Source organism: Cibotium barometz, chromosome 25 (assembly GCF_041138505.1).
Source record: "Cibotium barometz isolate CiBa-2024 chromosome 25, ASM4113850v1, whole genome shotgun sequence".
Classification (NCBI taxonomy): domain Eukaryota; kingdom Viridiplantae; phylum Streptophyta; class Polypodiopsida; order Cyatheales; family Cibotiaceae; genus Cibotium; species Cibotium barometz.
This window is the reverse complement of record NC_141070.1, coordinates 52,353,223-52,356,158: the sequence shown is the minus strand read 5'-3', so window position 1 is coordinate 52,356,158 and position 2,936 is coordinate 52,353,223. Positions and strand designations below refer to the sequence as shown.

Sequence of the window (2,936 nt, the reverse complement as noted above, 5' to 3'; positions counted from 1 at the left end):
ATGTCCACCATAGGCATTCTAAGCAAGTTCCATTTTTTCAAGGCATACCATTCGTAGCAAACTAATTATACAAATTGATTTCAACACCTTAGTTAATAAAATAACTATTTGGTAGATCCTTTTTGAATTTCTTATTGATGGTTGCACTACGTGTAGAACTTTAATAAGAATGATCTATGTATAAGAGGCACAAAAGGCTGATATTTGAAGGTCCTAGCTATGGCAAAACACAACACTCTTATATTTTGTAACACAAAAAACCATATATATAACTTAGTTGATACAATTGGAATCCATCACAACAAGAAAGAAGGAACCTCAATGGGCCTTGCGTGAATGAGGACATGATCACAGGTGGTTGTAACATGGACATGACTAATTACTTAGGCAAAAGAGATGTTCATGTAATGACCACATGCTCATTCATGGGACTCTGTCCAAAATGCATAAGAGTCAAGATAATAAGAGTCAAGATAATGACCACATGCTCATTCATGGGACTCTGTCCAAAATGCATAAGAGTCAAGATAATATCCTTAATAATATTACGAATCAAGATAACATCCTTAATATATTACGAGAATATGATCCGTTTCTTCACATCAACAAAATGAACAAGAACTGAGAATACCTGAGCGTTAATATGTTTATTAGGCTAGGACTCGCGCACCACACAGGTAACTATGGGCAACTCAGAGCTACTCGAGTCCTGGTAGAAGGGGCGAGGTGCTGTAGGTGGAGGGGCCGGCGGCGCAAGGGGAGATGGAGTGGGCGGTCAGTGGTGGCGGCCAGCTTGAGGATCTTGTTGTTGGTGCCGGCGTAGTACTCAATGGAGAAGGGACCACTCACGATGACGCCCCACTTGTAGCGCAGCCGCAGGGTGGCCCGGAACAACCCAAGCAGCCGGATGAACTGCCGGCGCACCGCCTCGCCGCCCACGACCACTACTTCATCTCCATGATCGCTTGTATTCTCATCATCATATTCATCGTTATCATCCTTCATTTTCCCCCTCGTAAGGCCCAGGCGGAGGAACACCTTCTCGCTCCTATCGGGCCCGCACACCGCCTCTGTGTGGAAATCGGAGCCGCTCATCTCATAGAGCCCGTCGGCTGGGAGGGCCTGCGTAATGAAGGCACGGAGAGCTTCGAAGATGCAGGCTGCAACGTGCTTCGACAGAGCGAAGGGCTCACGAGCATGGGCGACGGTGGGGGCGGCGCTGGAATAGTCGGCCATGCTAGGTTATTATTATTACTGCTCTCTTCTGCTGCAGTCCTTGGACGTAGGGATACTCATGAGTACATAAGTAGCAATATAATATGACGATGATGACGACTACCTCGGTGTAACGAAGAGCCCGTGTAATGAAGAGCCACAAGCAAACGCCTCGTATAATTGTCTCACGGGGCCATCAACTTCTCCACCCGTAGGACTTCCACCCCCCACCATGGCCACCCCAACCTACGTTCTCTTGCTTGCTTGGGTGACTACAAGGTTCCCATTAGAGTGCTTCACCACACACTCTCCCTGTTTCTCCAAGGCCCAAGCTATCTATTCTTTGTTTTAGTTACAAGATCAGTATAGCGTGAATATGGAACCCTATGGCTGATCGTCGGCCCATAGTCCCAGTCCATGTTTGTACATGAGGTCTAAACCTAGTTCCTAAAAATGTGTATCTCACACGCTCAACACTTAGGCATCCCTAGTATTCCACATGGACTACTAGAGTTATACTCTTCCATGACATTTAAGATGTCAATTTTGAATTCTATGACACATTTTGTATATCTTTTTATGCTAGTGCAATGTTTATCTCGCTTGTGTTTATATTTGAACTCGTGTGATCATTAAATATTGTTAACCTCTATATTCTTTGTAATAACATTGATTGACTAATGATTCATTTTGATTGGCATAAAATGTTGAGAACCCTACACCAACAATATAAGTCGAATGCATGTGATGTACATCGACTATATAAGTACAAGCTATTGATTGGTTCGAGTCTCAATGAATCCTCAAAGATGAGTTTCAAAGAAAAACCAAGACATGCATGGGAGAATTGTGAAACCCTTGGAAACAATAGCCGCCACAGTCCTCCAAGCCCTAGATTTTCCAAAAGTCTCAATGAATAGAACCATTTTTATGAAAATAGCATTGAATTCCCCCACCTTTGGCCAAAGCTTAGTGAGGAAGGAGGAGCATGACCATGACCATGACCATCAAGGTTTACTCTAGCAGGGAGACTTGCTCGAATCATGTCAGATGACACACTTTTTCAAACTTTAGGTGTCGACTCCAAGTTGGGCTTGCCCCAAGATAGTAGCCCCACAACCACCAGTGTGGCAGTTATTTATTCTTAGAAAGTTTTAGTGAAACATGTAAATATTTCATGTAATATTATTAAGTATTTTTAATTATGTTAATTTAGTGATATCGTTGATAACATTGTGTGTGTGTGTGTGTGTGTGTGTGTGTGTATACATATGTGTATACACACACACACACACACACACATAGTTTGTGTGTGTGTGTGTGTGTGTGTGTGTGTGTGTGTGTGTGTGTTATCAACTATATCACTAAATTAACATAATTAAAAATACTTAATAATAGTACATGAAATATTTACATGTTTTGCTAAAACTTTCTAAGAATAAATAACTAAAATAATTAATTATCTCTACTTACAAATGTAATGTAAAGATATTAAAGATGATAGGGCATACAGCTTAGTGAAATTTAAATATAATAAAAAATAGTTTTCTATTAAAATATAAAATATCGCTTTAAGAAATATAATCTAGAGCATTAAATATAACTAGTAAGATTATTTACTTATAAATGCAATAGTAGTCTTAAGCAGATATAAGTAAACCTTTTTTTGAAATTTAGAAATCTATTTGTAGTTTTACCTTATGAGGAGAGAAATTTATGTG

At 40.4% G+C, this 2,936-nt stretch overlaps 1 protein-coding gene across 1 annotated transcript; it reads right to left on the bottom strand.

The window, feature by feature from the left end:
* Positions 1-570: 570 nt before the first annotated feature.
* LOC147624717 (uncharacterized) lies at positions 571-1,267 on the bottom strand. Its single transcript, XM_086820012.1, has one exon. It carries the CDS (start codon positions 1,234-1,236, stop codon positions 682-684), a length of 555 nt encoding a protein of 184 aa, XP_086676138.1. The 5' UTR covers positions 1,237-1,267; the 3' UTR covers positions 571-681.
* Between the last annotated feature and the right edge of the window lie 1,669 nt (positions 1,268-2,936).